The sequence below is a fragment of the Phyllobates terribilis genome, unplaced genomic scaffold, assembly GCF_046119375.1.
Source record: "Phyllobates terribilis strain yellow unplaced genomic scaffold, ASM4611937v1 Scaffold_1__5_contigs__length_1240528914, whole genome shotgun sequence".
NCBI classification, from domain to species: Eukaryota; Metazoa; Chordata; class Amphibia; order Anura; family Dendrobatidae; genus Phyllobates; species Phyllobates terribilis.
In genome coordinates this window covers 782,301,897-782,316,531 of record NW_027362761.1, presented here as the reverse complement: position 1 = coordinate 782,316,531, position 14,635 = coordinate 782,301,897, and the positions used below count along the sequence as shown (strand labels likewise).

At 41.0% G+C, this 14,635-nt stretch overlaps 2 protein-coding genes across 2 annotated transcripts in view; one reads left to right on the top strand and one right to left on the bottom strand.

The window, feature by feature from the left end:
- CFAP299 (cilia and flagella associated protein 299) overlaps window positions 1–14,635 on the bottom strand; it is a 1,014,471-nt gene that overhangs the window by 829,406 nt on the left and 170,430 nt on the right. The window lies entirely within an intron of this gene.
- Window positions 2,405–13,642, top strand: LOC141165391 (uncharacterized). Its single transcript, XM_073650985.1, has 6 exons — window positions 2,405–2,668; window positions 11,933–12,031; window positions 12,245–12,475; window positions 12,713–12,787; window positions 13,055–13,321; window positions 13,451–13,642. Exons 1-6 carry the CDS (start codon window positions 2,405–2,407, stop codon window positions 13,640–13,642), a joined length of 1,128 nt encoding a protein of 375 aa, XP_073507086.1.

Below are 14,635 nucleotides of genomic sequence, written 5' to 3'. Positions count from 1 at the left end.
AGGGAACCCTGTGAAGCTTCACAATCTCATTTATGAACACTTGAGCAAGTGTCTTTGCATTTAGAATAGCAGGTAATGTGATGAAGTGAACCATTTTACTGAACCTACAGTTGTGCTCAAAAGTTTACATACCCCAGCAGAATTTTTTCTTTCTTGGTCCTGTTTCAGAGAATATGAATGATAAAAAAAAAACTCTTTCTCCACTCATGGTTATTGGTTCGGTGAAGCCATTTATTGTCAATCTACTGTGTTTTCTCTTTTTAAATCTTAATGATAACCAAAAACATCCAAATAACCCTGATGAAAAGTTCACATACCCTAGTTCTTAATACCGTGTATTGCCCCCTCTAACATCAATGACAGCTTGAAGTCTTTTGTGGTAGTTGTGGATGAGGTTCTTTATTTTCTCAGATGGTAAAGCTGCCCATTCTTCTTGGCAAAAAACCTCCAGTTCCTGTAAATTCCTGGGCTGTCTAGCATGAACTGTGCCCTTGAGATCTCCCCAGAGTGGTTCAATGATATTGAAGTCAGGAGATTGAGATGGCCACTCCATAAGCACAACTGTATCTACAACCACCAAAACCACCGTTTTGCCTGCAGAAACTGGAAGGTCAGTAATAAAATCCATTGACAAGTGTGTCCATGGCTTTACAGGGATAGGTAGCGGAAGAAGAGGTCCAGACGGATGGGTATGCAAAACCTTAGAACACGCGCAAATACTACAAGCAGATACATGTTCAATCACTTCCTGATGCAACCCCGGCCACCAAAAACGATGAGAGAGGAGGTCTGCGGTTACCTTACCACCTGGATGACCTGCAAGCACAGAGTTATGATGTTCCTTAATTAATTTGCGGCACAGATTAGATGGTACAAATAACCTTCATGAAGGGCAGGAGGCAGGAGCCTCCAACAACTCACCCTCCCTCACCCTCCAGTTTAGGATACAATGCCAAAATGACTACCCCCTTCTGTAATATCGGGGCAGGGTTCTCATGGTCACCGCCACCAAGGAAGCTCCGAGACAAAGCATCAGCCTTGACATTTTTGACCCCTGGACAAAAAGTGCCAACAAAATTGAACCTAGTAAAAAACAGGGACCATCTGGCTTGCCTAATGTTGAGACATTTAGCGAACTGGAGATATGACCGGTTCTTATGGTCAGTAATAACAGTAATAGGATGGACAGCCCCCTTCAACCAATGTCGCCATTCTTCGAATGCCAATTTGATTGCCAAAAGTTCTATATTACCCACGTCATAATTTCTCTCAGCCAAAGACATTTTTTTTAGAAAAGATGGGCATGGATGCCATTTACCAGGGACGGACCCTGAGAAAACACAGCCCCAACCCCCACATCCGACGCATCAACTTCCACAATAAAGGTTTGGGAAACATCGGGTTGACTGAGTATAGATGCAGTGGCAAAATAATTCTTTAAGGAAGAAAAAGCCTGGAGGGAGGCATCTGACCAGTTGGAAAAATCAAGCCCCTTCTTAGTCATGTCAGTAAGGGGTTTCACAATTACTGAGTAATTTTGGATGAATTTCCGGTAAAAATGAGTAAAGCCCAGAAAACGTTGTAGAGCCTTCAGGTTCTCAGGACAGTCCCAATCAAGGACCGCATGGATCTTCTCTGGATCCATCAGAAAACCCGAAGATGACAACAAGTACCCCAAAAACAGCACCTCCTGAATGGCGAAAACACATTTTTCTAGTTTGGCATATAGTTTGTTATCCCTTAATATCTGGAGCACCTGATTAACATGCCCTCGATGTGTCTTAAAATCAGGTGAGCAAACCAAAATATCGTCCAGATAGACCACCACAAACCTCCCCACCAAATGATGGAAAATAACATTTATGAAATGCTGGAACACCGCAGGTGCATTGGTCAAACCGGAAGGCTTAACCAGACTCTCGAAATGACCTTCATGATCCTTTTTTTCCCCCGGTTAATGCTCCTTTATTTGAATGCCTTGTCTATTTATTTTTGCCCGTGATTAAACCGCTTAAACTTGGATTTGCATCTCCTATTCTTTTTCCACAGCAACGCAGATTAACCCATTGCTCGTGGGTCTGCATCAGCCTTTAACTCTGCACAAAACCACACCAGGTGAGCACCACTGTGCATGTTCTTTTATTACTGTTTAAACCCAGATAAGACCCTATTTGCGCTTTTTATCCCTTCAAGCATTTGTCTCCCTTTGTGGAAGAAACATTTTTGCAGGACTTTTGGGATTGTTACTTTGCAAAGAGCGTGCTGGACTTCCTGAAACATGAACGCAAAGACTCTATAGCAAGGAACATCCTACCATAACATGCGGTGCTGTTATGGCTCTTCTGGTGAGGTGGATTTGCTAAGCCATAGGTCAGGTTAACTGTGGCTGGACTAGTAGGACAACATGTGGAACATCAAGGACCAGTGGAACTGGATATGCAGAATGGCACATGGATTAGCTGAGCTGGAAGTACTAGATGCAGCAGAGTCAAGTGTTTGGACAGCACCTATGACAAATAGAGATGAGCAGGCAATTAAGTACCTTGATGCAGCATATTCTGATGTGGGGCCAACATCAAGAATCGGCAAAGAACAGCAGGCATGCAGGCACCTTTTATTCAGCAATGTTGACAGGGGAATGAGACACTTTGTCATAGCCAAGTTGAATGTGAGAATAGCACTTAGGAACAGGAGAATTGAATAGACAATCAAGCACCTTGTAGCAGAGATTGATGTGTGGATATCACTCAGGAACAATAGAATTGTATCAAGTACTTTTTTGTAGCTGAGCTGGATATATAGCACTTAAGAACAGCAGAGCTGAGTAAACAACCTGGCACCTGGGCACATGTGAAAATAGCACACAGGAACGGCAGAACTGAGTAGACAATGCAGGAATTTGAAGTAAGAAAGTTGGGTCTACAGATAACAACCAAGAATACCAGAGTTGAGAAGAGAATCAGGCACCTTGATGTAGCAGAGCTAGATATTCTGCTGGGAACAAAAGAGATGAGTAGACAATCAGGCACCTTGTTGCAACAGAGATGCATGTGCAGATTCACAGAGGAACAACAGAATTGAGTAGACAATAATTCACTTTATTGCAGCAAAGCTGAATGTATGGATTGAATGTATGGATAATCAGTCACCTCATAGTACAAGAGATATATGTGCGGTGAGAACACAGGAACAGTTGAATTAAGTAAATAAACAGGTGCCTGGTTGTAGCACAGCTGAAGAGTAAATGTAACTAGAGCCCTGGCTAGGACATTATAGCATCAAGTAATAGATACCTGAATACTCAGCAACTGAGACATTTGAAGCGGCCTTAAAAGGCCTTAGAGTTTGACATCAGAAATGCATGCCTGGGTAACTATATTGACCCAATGTGCACTAGCACACAGGGTGCTAGCCATATTGGAAGGAGGAATGACAGCTCCTTTCTGGCCTATTTCCTGGTGATCAATCTTTATGGGACCTTGTTTAAAGGAAGAGCATGTCCATCCAAGAGTCATCCACAGCTTGCTCAGAAACTATTTAATCTTGGGCAGTCAGAATGTCGATGAAGAAGTGGATTATACCCCTCTACTTTCCCTCTCCCCTTCTAGTGTGTTATCTCTCAAAAAATCTTCAGGTCTGTGATTTACCCTCCCTATCCCCTTTTTTCCCATCTTCTTTTCCCTATCTGAGTCTTTAGTGCTTTGTTGGGTCATTTGTTTTAGTAATACAGTATATACAGTGTGTACGGAAAGTATTTAGACCCCTTTAAATTTTTCACTCTTTGTTTCATTGCTGCCATTTGATAAATTATAAAAAGTTCATTTTTTTCTCATTAAAGTACACTCTGCACCCCATCTTGACTGAAAAAAACAGAAATGTAGAAATTTTTGCAAATTTATTAAAAAAAAACTGAAATAGCACATGGTCATAAGTATTCAGACCCTTTGCTCAGTATTGAGTAGAAGCACCCTTTTGAGCTAGTACAGCCTTGAGTCTTCTTGGGAATGATGCAACAAGTTTTCCACACCTGGATTTGGGGATCCTATGCCATTCTTCCTTGCAGATCCTCTCCAGTTCCATCAGGCTGGATGGTGAACGTTGGTGGACAGCCATTTTCAGGTCTCTCCAGAGATGCTCAATTGGGTTTAGGTCAGGGCTCTGGCTGGGCCCATCAAGAATGGTCACAGAGTTGTTCTGAAGCCACTCCTTTGTTATTTTAGCTGCGTGCTTAGGGTCATTGTCTTGTTGGAAGGTGAACCTTTGGCCAAGTCTGAGGTCCAGAGCACTCTGAAGAGGTTTTCATCCAGGATATCTCTGTACTTGGCCGCATTCATGTTTCCTTCAATTGCAACCAGTAGTCCTGTCCCTGCAGCTGAAAAACACCCCCATATCATGACGCTGCCACCACCATGTTTCACTGTTGGGATTGTATTGGGCTGGTGATCTGTGCCTGGTTTTCTCCACACATACTGCTTATAATTATCACCAAAAAGTTTTATCTTAGTTTCATCATACCAGAGAATCTTATTTCTCATAGTCTGGGAGTCCTTCATGTGTTTTTGAGTAAATTCTATGCACTCTTTCATATGTCTTGCACTGAGGAGAGGTTTTTGTCGGGCCACTCTGCCATAAAGGCCCGACTAGTGGAGGGATGCAGTGATAGTTGACTTTGTGGAACTTTCTCCAATCTCCCTACTGCATCTCTGGAGCTCAGCAACAGTGATCTTGGGGTTCTTCTTTACCTCTCTCACCAAGGATCTTCTCCCACGGTTGCTCAGTTTGGCTGGACGGCCAGGTCTATTGAGACTTCTAGTGGTCCCAAACTTCTTTCATTTAAGGATTATGGAGGCCACTGTGCTCTTAGGAACCTTGAGTAATGCAGAAATTCTTTTGTAACCTTGGCCAGATCTGTGCCTTGTCACAATTCTGTCTCTGAGCTCCTTGGGCAGTTCCTTTGAGCTCATGATTCTCATTTGGTCTGACATGCACTGTGAGCTGTGAGGTCTTATATAGACAGGTGTGTGCCTTTCCAAATCTAGTCCTATCAGTTTAATTAAACACAGCTGGACTCCAATGAAGGAGTAGAACCATCTCAAGGAGGATCACAAGCAAATGGACAGCATGTGACTTAAATTTGAGTGTCTGAGCAAAGGGTCTGAATACTTATGACCATGTGATATTTCAGTTTTTCTTTTTTAAGAAATTTGCAAAAATGTCTACATTTCTGTTTTTTTTCAGTCAAGATGGGGTGCACAGTGTACTTTAATGAGAAAAAAAATGAACTTTTTAGAATTTACCAAATGGCTGCAATGAAACAAAGAGTGAAAAATTTAAAGGGGTCTGAATACTTTCCATACCCACTGTAGGTGTGATAGTATAGTTTGAGGTATGATATATAATGCAGAGTAACTGTATTGTGTCTTGTGCTCTCTTGCTATTTATGGTAAATGTTTTTTATTTTGTGCTGCCTCATAGCCTTCCCTGTGTTGCAGTAAACTGTATGCTTATGATTGATGACTGACTAGGTTCCGGGGGGATAGCACCACAGTGAAGACTGATAGGGTGGATCCAGCTGGGAATGACGGTATAGTCTATAGCGTATAAAAATAGAGATTCTATCCCTGCCTTGTTCCTTCCAAACCTTATATAGTATGTCTGCAGCTTCTACCAACTTGTGAATATCATGATCACATAATGCGTGAAAGATTTCATCATCACATCATTTGTAAGGCTTACTTCAGGGGGTGTAGCTGTGGTGAAAATATTCCTTTGGAGGGCCCTACTTGTACAGGGCTGTAGATGCACAGACAGTGACATTTCGTAGTTTGATTATGTGACCATACCTCAGTGCTACTTATCTGAGCAACTTTGTTATTGAATGAAAAATTGTACGTTTAGTAGCATGGCATATGAAAACAATTGCAACAACATTTTTAAACGTTTGTATAACCCCTTTAACCAAATTAAATATATTTTGTATTCTTTGTTAAAAAGACCAATGACTGATTTCTAGGAACAGATTAACATATTCTTTAGTATGATTCATCTTATATGACCCCAAAGTGATCGTTCAGTTAAAGCAAAATGATGTTTCTATTTACAACTCTTGCTTTCACCAATTTATATACACTCCATCACTGAACACATATGCAAGTGGGTGGATTGTAAAAATATGAATCCGACAGTCACAGATGGTGATAATTTAGCTAAAAGTAATTTTCACATGATTCGCTCTGCCAAAATAGTTCATCCAAATTTGGTGGCTTTTGTCAAAGTGTATGCTATGACACCAGCCTGATTCTGCGTGCGATTAATGTAGACATTATTGATAGTAATCATGACATCATGTCTTCCTCACACCATAGTTATGGCATTCCAATAAACTTTTACACTTGTAGATTGTAATCCCATTTCATAGAAACCCATTTAAAGGCGTAGCTCATTCCTGAACAACCCCTTATTAATGGTCCCAGGATGCTGCATAAATGAAAATAACTTTGCTTTTTATGATTATATATAAATGTGAAGCTTGCAGCAAATCAATGCCTGCTGATTGGCAACAGCGATCATGTTAGATTATTTATGACAGCAGTCCAGCAGAGGACAAAGGAATGAGAGAAAATAAGTTAAAAATTAAGATACTTAGTGCATAAATTGGCCGATTCATGTGTGCCCAACAGACAATGACAAGGCGATCTTCTCTGCTGGGAACCTAACCTAATATGATACCTCTCCCAGGCTGAAAGCCTACAATTATATGGGTAGGTAGGATCAAGCTGTGATTAAAACCGCCATAGGCTGATGGATAGAGTGCTCAATCAGAAGGCATGTGTATACAAATATCAAAAAATTAACCATCACTTCCAAACAGAAAGACAAATGTGAACAGGTGCAAGCTAAGAGAGACACTCTATATGTAACTAACAAATTAAACCTGCACTCTGTAACGCTATAGTATAAGCTATAGTATGTAAACATACTATAGAAAAGTATAGATTTTTTTTGCATTTATTCAGCAGCCATTAATATGATGTTATGGAAGAGATCGTTTTCTAAAGTGACCCTAGGATTTTCTATTCTTAGGATAAGTAATCAAAGTTAGATTAAGGGAGTAGGGCTCCCATTACCCTCACTAATCAGCTGATAGAAGGCACACCGGCAGTGGCACAGCCTGATCAGTACTATGATTCTCTCCCATTAATTTGCATGAGAAATAACTCTTGCAATACCAATTAAGACAACCCCTTCAATTGGATGATTAGTGTGGGAGGGGTACTGGTACTCAGTCCCCCATTTTTTTTAAATCTTTACAATACTAGACCATTTGTACTGTGCAGATTTTCTGCTATTATTATTAGTTGTTAATTTATTTTTGCACAATTTATTGACAGTAAATTGTATCTAACAGATCTACGAGCTGCCTGATTTTACACCTGTCAAAAACTTCCATAGATGGCAGATCTCCCTGGCACCCTCCTGAAATCTATCTACATGGTGGGATCTAAGTAGTAACGTTTTTCCTTGTGGAGAGTGACATGCCTGGCATGCCAGTGTGAGGAGCCATGCTGCTTTCTTCCAGAAATTCATAAGCATGATTCTCTTTTCAGACAATTTATTTAGTTCTCAGTAGAGATCCAGCAGCTTTGAGAGCCTTTGCCTCAGAAAAAGTATGCAAAATGATTCTCTTCTAGAAGTGTCTCCTTTAGATGCTGCACTCTTTTAAGAGATAACACAAGGATAAACAGCCTAAATAAAACATGGAAGGACTGAAATTATCATATTTACTACTAATTACCTTTCACTCTAGAGAAATCTGAAATTTAAACAAATTCTGGGCATGTGGAGGGCATCAACTAAGTCTAACATCTATTTCACCACCAGTATGACGTATACTATGCCTTTCCTGAATTATGCACAAGATATAACTTTCTTGTCCTCTCACTTTTTGTTTCATTGCCAGATTATAGGTGGGAGGGGGTTTCCTGAAGCCCAACCGTTGTGATTTATTGAACCCCTCAAATGCTTTACTTCTTTTAATGAGATATACCTCTGGAAGTATATGCTTTCATCAGTCTATTTGTGCTGAGTATTAGTGTCATGGGTTCAGAGGTGGCCTATTCTCTTTAAAAATCGGGAAAAAGAATTTCAAAATCGAGGCTTATCTCAGAATTTTACTGACGCTTGGTGCCTGGCACTCAGACCATTTATAGGTACCAGGAATCTCATTTCAATAAATTAATTTGGCTAAGTAAGGATTTAATATCCCAGAATATCCAAAAAACCCAGATAGACTCAATGCTTGTCCAAAATGTAAGGAACCCCATGCAGACTTATCCCTCAGTATAAGACCCTATAAGACCCATGTCTTTTAAGGGAAAATAACAGAATTGATTGCTAAGACTTGGTGAATTAAGATTCCCAAAAGCCCCTGATCTTTACCTTTGCATTCATTTACAAGTAATATTAATCCACCAATTAGGCCACGTGCACACTATCAGTATTGGGTCCGTTTTTTGTATCTGTAAACTAAAACCAGGAGTGGAACAGGCAGAGGAAAAGTATAATGGAAACACGTCACCACTTCTGTATTTATCACCCAGTCCTGGTTTTGGCTTACACATACTGAGGTAAAATACTGACCAAATACTGAACGTGTGAATGTGGCCTTATAGCTGATGCATAAATACTGACAGAAAATCTGTGCTGTTTATTTTATAGTCTCTAAACATCAATGTTTGAAATTTGGGTGTTTTTCCTAAAATATGAGAGATTTAAAAAATAAATAAATAAATAAAGAGCAGTTTTTTTGCTGGTTCTGGAATCAAAAAGATTTTATATATTGAAGACCCTAAGATTACCTGAAAATACTGGTATTGATAGTGTGAAATTGAATATGTGCGGTCCCAGATAGAACTGACTGCCAGACTACAATGGGGGAGACAACAAGGTGCAAATGACTTACTCTTAGGGCTCGCTTACACTATTGTATAACATGGCTGACTGCTATCCGATGTTTTATCGCATATCACTTGGCCCAATGTTTTGCTATGTGACAGTGAGATTCTGCATGAGATAATAATAGCAGCATGCTGCGAGTGGCTCCACAAATTGGACCATGTGCACGCATACAAGCCTATGGGTGAGTGTGAAACATAGGACTGCACTCAGATGTCATTCGAGTGTAGTTCGATGTATGAGCACAGAGACAATGGAGAAGATGGAGAAATGAAGTGCTTCATCTTCTCCGCACCTGTGATACGATTCTCTCAGGTGAGACAATCAAGTCAGAGTAAGGTGACACTCGGCTCACACTCTGACAGAGTTTGAGCCGAGTGTGATTAGCTTAATTGGCCCGCTGTTGAGCCTTTACCTTGCCACAACCTTCACTGCCTCAACATCCCCAGTCTTGCGTCTTACTGTATTGATGCAGACCGATAATGTTATCATGCAATTCAGGTCGAAATAAAAGGTGGGCTACCAAGCAGAGGAGCCTCTCTATCTTTATTCCCTTTGAATCCCCTGCTTCAGTTCAGCATGGACTGAGGAACTTCCTTCAGGCAGCAAAGTGGGCATTTTTTTCTGTAGACCCAGTAGAAAGCAGGACAGTAACGAAATGCCCCATTGAGGCACTGAATGGCAAAGAAGCACAGTGCCTATTTGCCATTTATTGCACATTTAGTGCACTCTTTCTGCAATATCTATTTATTTATAGCTTCCTCAAGGACACGGGGAATTGTGTGGACTTGGATAGACAGCAATCACAGAAGCAGTACGACAAATGAAGTGGAATCCAGTAGAGGTGAATGGAAGTTACAACACAAACTGGACTCTGAAGTCTAAATCCTAAAACTCAGGTGTGTGTCTCACTTGGCCTCCTTAAATAAGATTAGGGAGGTGAACCTACTGAGCCAACATGCAAAACCTGATGTGGAGCACAACAAAAGGCAGTGGACTGAGGTGAAGGAAGCAGAGCCCAGGATACCCGGGACATGGGTGAAACACCCACACACAGTAAGCTGTGATTCATGGTGCGGCTGGGCAACTTTCATTCATAGCCAGTATTAACTTCCTCTGCAATTTGTGTAACAGAAGCTGTTGTGTGGGATCGGACTAGATTGGCAAGCCTTTTCTGCCAGCCCCCTAACTTTTCCACCCACTGGCTGAAAACACTTAGATGAAACATTGGAGGACACTTTTTGTTACCATACATGCCCTAGTAAAGTGTTTTTTTAATGTCTTCATATTATAACATTTCAGAGTGCAGCTGTATTTTCTTGGTTATACTGAATAGTTGTTGCAGCTTGTACCTGTTCATACTTGTCTTATTCTGTTTGGAGGTGCTGGTCAGTTTTTTTATATTAGTGTTTTACAAGACATTGTATTAGAACTGTCACATAAATAAATTGTGTTTAACATATGAACACATTCTTTTTTATACTTATATTCATCTCATTGCCTAATAATAAATACAAAATTAAAAATTACAGATTGAATTTCACTGATTATAGTTTACACATAGGCAAAAATATTTGTTTTCCATAATTTTTCTAAAAGATGGATATAATCTTTCTAAAATGACCCAGGTGCAAAAACATCGGTACAAATTCAAAGAAATTGATATATGCTGGTAAAAAAAAATACACAAACACACCTGTATCATGTCAAACATGAGGACAGGTTATATGAAGGAAAACATGTCATGGATATGAAAACTTGGAGTTGTCAAAAACTCAATGACAATGGATTACTAAAAGCACAAGACATGCAAACACAGAATTGCCAAACATTTGTGCTACATTATTTGCTTTATTATTGTCCAGGCCTGGTATGAGTGAAATCTTTGTATTTGTTTACTTCACTATTTGTACGCTATAAATATGTGATAAAAGATCTATGTAATTGCCATTACACAAATGATGAAAATGCACATGGAACATTTACAACTATTGACAATATGTGACACATAAATCACAAGTACAGGCTTTGTATAAATGATAAGTATCACAAAATATTATTATTAAAAAAGAGCGGTATTGCAAATGGTGATAGCAGATTTCTGTTTGACATGAGAGAGTGAGAGGGAGCCAAAGAGAGACAGAGAGAGACAGAGAGAGAGAGACACAAAGAGAGACAGAGAGAGACAGAGAGAGACAGAAAGAGAGAGACAAAGAGACAGAGAGAAACAGAAAGACAGAGGCAAAGAGAGACAGAGAAACAGAGAGAGAGACAAAGAGAAACAGAGAGAGAGACGAAGAGAGACAGAGAGAAACAGAGAGAGAGAGACAAAGAGAGACAGAGAGAGGGAGACAAAGAGAGACAGAGAAACAGAGAGAGAAACAGAGAGAGAGAGACAAAGAGAGACAGAGAAACAGAGAGACAAAGAGAAACAGAGAGAGAGAGACAAAGAGAGACAGAGAAACAGAGAGAGAGACAAAGAGAAACAGAGAGAGGGAGACAAAGAGAGACAGAAACAGAGAGAGAGACGAAGAGAGACAGAGAGAAACAGAGAGAGAGAGACAAAGAGAGACAGAGAAACAGAGAGAGAGACAGAGAGAAACAGAGAGAGAGAGCCAAAGAGAGACAGAGAAACAGAGAGAGAGAGAGACAAAGAGAGACAGAGAGAAACAGAGAGAGACAAAGAGAGACAGAGAGAAACAGAGAGAGACAAAGAGAGACAGAGAGAGAGACAAAGAGAGACAGAGAGAAACAGAGAGAAACAGAGAGAGAGAGACAAAGAGAGACAGAGAGAGACAGAGAGAGAGAGACAAAGAGAGACAGAGAGAGACAGAGAGAGAGACAAAGAGAGACAGAGAGAGAGACAAAGAGAGACAGAGAGAAACAGAGAGAAAGAGACAAAGAGAGACAGAGAGAGACAGAGAGAGAGAGACAAAGAGAGACAGAGAGAGACAGAGAGAGAGACAAAGAGAGACAGAGAGAGAGACAAAGAGAGACAGAGAGAAACAGAGAGAAAGAGACAAAGAGAGATAGAGAGAGACAGAGAGAGAGACAAAGAGAGACAGAGAGAAACAGAGTGAGACAAAGAGAGACAGAGAGAGAAAGAAAGAGAGAGACAAAGAGAGACAGAGAGAAACAGAAAGAGAGAGGCAAAGAGAGACAGAGAGAGAGAGACGAAGAGAGACAGAGAGAAACAGAGAGAGAGACAAAGAGAAACAGAGAGAGGGAGACAAAGAGAGACAGAGAAACAGAGAGAGAGATGAAGAGAGACAGAGAGAAACAGAGAGAGAGAGACAAAGAGAGACAGAGAAACAGAGAGAGAGACAAAGAGAAACAGAGAGAGAGAGACAAAGAGAGACAGAGAAACAGAGAGAGAGACAAAGAGAAACAGAGAGAGGGAGACAAAGAGAGACAGAAACAGAGAGAGACGAAGAGAGACAGAGAGAAACAGAGAGAGAGAGACAAAGAGAGACAGAGAAACAGAGAGAGAGACAGAGAGAAACAGAGAGAGAGAGACAAAGAGAGACAGAGAAACAGAGAGAGAGAGACAAAGAGAGACAGAGAGAAACAGAGAGAGAGACAAAGAGAGACAGAGAGAAACAGAGAGAGACAAAGAGAGACAGAGAGAGAGAGACAAAGAGAGACAGAGAGAAACAGAGAGAAACAGAGAGAGAGAGACAAAGAGAGACAGAGAGAGAGAGACAAAGAGAGACAGAGAGAGACAAAGAGAGACAGAGAGAGAGACAAAGAGAGACAGAGAGAAACAGAGAGAAAGAGACAAAGAGAGATAGAGAGAGACAGAGAGAGAGACAAAGAGAGACAGAGAGAAACAGAGTGAGACAAAGAGAGACAGAGAGAGAAAGAAAGAGAGAGACAAAGAGAGACAGAGAGAAACAGAAAGAGAGAGGCAAAGAGAGACAGAGAGAGAGAGACAAAGAGAGACAGAGAGAAACAGAGAGACAGAGAGAAACAGAGAGAGAGACAAAGAGAGACAGAGAGACAGAGAGAGAGAGACAAAGAGAGACAGAGAGAGAGAGACAAAGAGAGACAGAGAGAGAGACAAAGAGAGACAGAGACAAACAGAGAGAGAGACAAAGAGAGACAGAGAGAGACAGAGAGAGAGACAAAGAGAGACAGAGAGAAAGAGAGACAGAGAGAGAAAGAAAGAGAGAGACAAAGAGAGACAGAGAGAAACAGAAAGAGAGAGGCAAAGAGAGACAGAGAAACAGAGAGAGAGACAAAGAGAAACAGAGAGAGAGAGAAAGAGACAGAGAAACAGAGAGAGAGAGACGAAGAGAGACAGAGAGAAACAGAGAGAAAGAGAGACAAAGAGAGACAGAGAAACAGAGAGAGAGAGACAAAGAGAAACAGAGAGAGAGAGACAAGGAGAGACAGAGAGAGAGACAAAGAGACAGAGAGAAACAGAGAGAGAGACAAAGAGAGACAGAGAGAAACAGAGAGAGAGAGAGAGACAAAGAGAGACAGAGAGAAACAGAGAGAGACAAAGAAAGACAGAGAGAAACAGAGAGAGACAAAGAGAGACAGAGAGAAACAGAGAGAAGGAGACAAAGAGAGACAGAGAGAGAGAACAAAAATAGAGCAGCACCAAAGGGGTGATGAGGGTGCAAAGCCTCCCTGGCAAGAAGAACCAAGCCATCCACATATAAAAAGCAACTGGAGCCATTAAACTAAAATAGTGTAAAAAAGTTATTGTTAGAACCTTGCTCTTAGGTTTTTTTTCCTTTGCTGGTCACATGACCTTGTTGGCCTATTTAAGCCTGCTCCGCCCTTCTGGCTTTGTTGGACTCCATTGTATATCTACTTTCTAGCTAGCCTGTGCTCTGTGTCTTGCTCTGTTAGTTTGCTTGGTCTACTGACCTCTATGTTCTATATATTTTGTTTGTTCGTCTGTCTGCTACTATTTCTGTTAGGAGGTGTCCCATATTCCTCCCAGTCCTTAGTACTTGTAGGGATTCCTTCCCCACATCTATAGGTCTCCGTACAGACTAGCTTAGGACTTTAGCAGGTCTGATCGCAGGATCAGGTCCCCTGTTACATCGTAGGGAATAAGCTGAGTTCTATCGTAGGGACAGATCTCCTCTCTTTCCTTAGCTCTGGTAGCAGAACATAACAGTAAGTCCAGCCAGCAAATTCTCTAAGGAAAGATTTTTCTGTTCCATCATGGTGTCGGTTCAGGATTTGGTTCATCGCCGGCAGGGACTCTCTCTGGAGGTGGCCGAGCTCCGTCAGCACGTGAGTAACTGTCCTGGAGCACATTTCTTGGAGCCTAAGGTATGTTTGCCGGATTTATTTTTTGGTGAACACCGAGAATTTTTTTCATTTAAAAATGCTTGCTTATTGTATTTTCGTTTGAGACCTAAGTCCTCTGGGGATGAATCCCAGCGCGTAGGGTTCATAATGTCACTTTTGCGCAAAGAGCCTCAGGAGTGGGCCTTTTCTTTGCAACCTAGTGATACATGCTTCAGATCAGTGGATAGTTTTTTTTCTGCTTTGGGACTATTATATGATGATCCTGACCGTGTCGCATCAGCTGAGACTGAGTTGAGACGTTTAAAACAGGGATCAGGTAATGTGGAAAAATATTGTACTCATTTCCGTCGTTGGTCTACTCAAACAGGGTGGAACGATTCTGCTCTGAAAAGTCTATTTCTTGCTGGGC